General features: G+C 66.7%; 1 protein-coding gene across 1 annotated transcript in view; it reads left to right on the forward strand.

The window, feature by feature from the left end:
* The window catches only part of FAM181A (family with sequence similarity 181, member A), a 1,052-nt gene extending 398 nt beyond the window's left edge, over positions 1-654 (forward strand). The window contains exon 2 of the mRNA XM_010145480.1: positions 1-654. This exon is cut by the window's left edge and continues 4 nt beyond it. Coding sequence (XP_010143782.1) covers positions 1-654 — 654 coding nt within the window.
* The last annotated feature ends 144 nt before the right edge of the window (positions 655-798 follow it).

Genomic DNA, 798 nt, shown 5'->3' on the forward strand with positions numbered 1-798 from the left:
GAGGACCGGGGCCGTGGCCCGCAGCCTGAGACACCTGACCCCGGCCCCCACGGTGGGGCTGCTGCTGAGAAGGTGCTGCAGACATCTGAGGTGGAGGAGAGCCTCACTGGGGAACGGGTTTTGCAGGAGCAAAACCCCGAGGCAGCCAGACCAGACCAGGTGCCCATGAGGAAACGACAGCTCCCTGCCTCCTTCTGGGAAGAGCCGCGGCCAGCCCAGAGCCTGCCAGCCGGGGCCTTTCCCACCAGCCCTGAGGGGTTCCCAGCCCCTAGAGACCCTCCTCACTATGAGGGGAAGAAAAGCAAACGGAGCCCAGGCGCTGCCAGTCCAGAGAGCCCCCCTGAGTCTGTCCCACATGCCAGGGAGAAGGACCCTGCCAGGGTCCTCTCGGGCCGGGTGGGTGCCTGGACCTGCTGCCCCTTCCCCTGCCCCGGGCCGGGGGTGTACCAGCCCCCAGGTGCGCTGCCCCCATCACCCTTCCCAGGGCTGGGGCTGTGGAGGAAGAGTGTGGCCACGCTGCCGGCAGAGGGGCCGCGCTTCTGCAAGGAGGCTGAAGGTGCAGGGCAGAAACTCTTCAGGCCCGTGGTTTTGAAACCCATCCCCACCAACCCTGCTGTCCCGCCACCAATATTCAATGTTTTTGGTTATCTCTAGCTGGGGGGGGGTGGGGGGGTGGGTGTTGGAGTCATGCTGAACGCAACAGCTCCTGAAAGTAACACCCAGTTGGGCACCAGGCGTGAGCTGCTGGCAGCGTGGAGTGGCGGGGGGGGGCAGGCCCGGGCGCGCCCCCCGTTCTCA

This window comes from Buceros rhinoceros, unplaced genomic scaffold (genome assembly GCF_000710305.1).
Source record: "Buceros rhinoceros silvestris isolate BGI_N320 unplaced genomic scaffold, ASM71030v1 scaffold20701, whole genome shotgun sequence".
NCBI classification, from domain to species: domain Eukaryota; kingdom Metazoa; phylum Chordata; class Aves; order Bucerotiformes; family Bucerotidae; genus Buceros; species Buceros rhinoceros.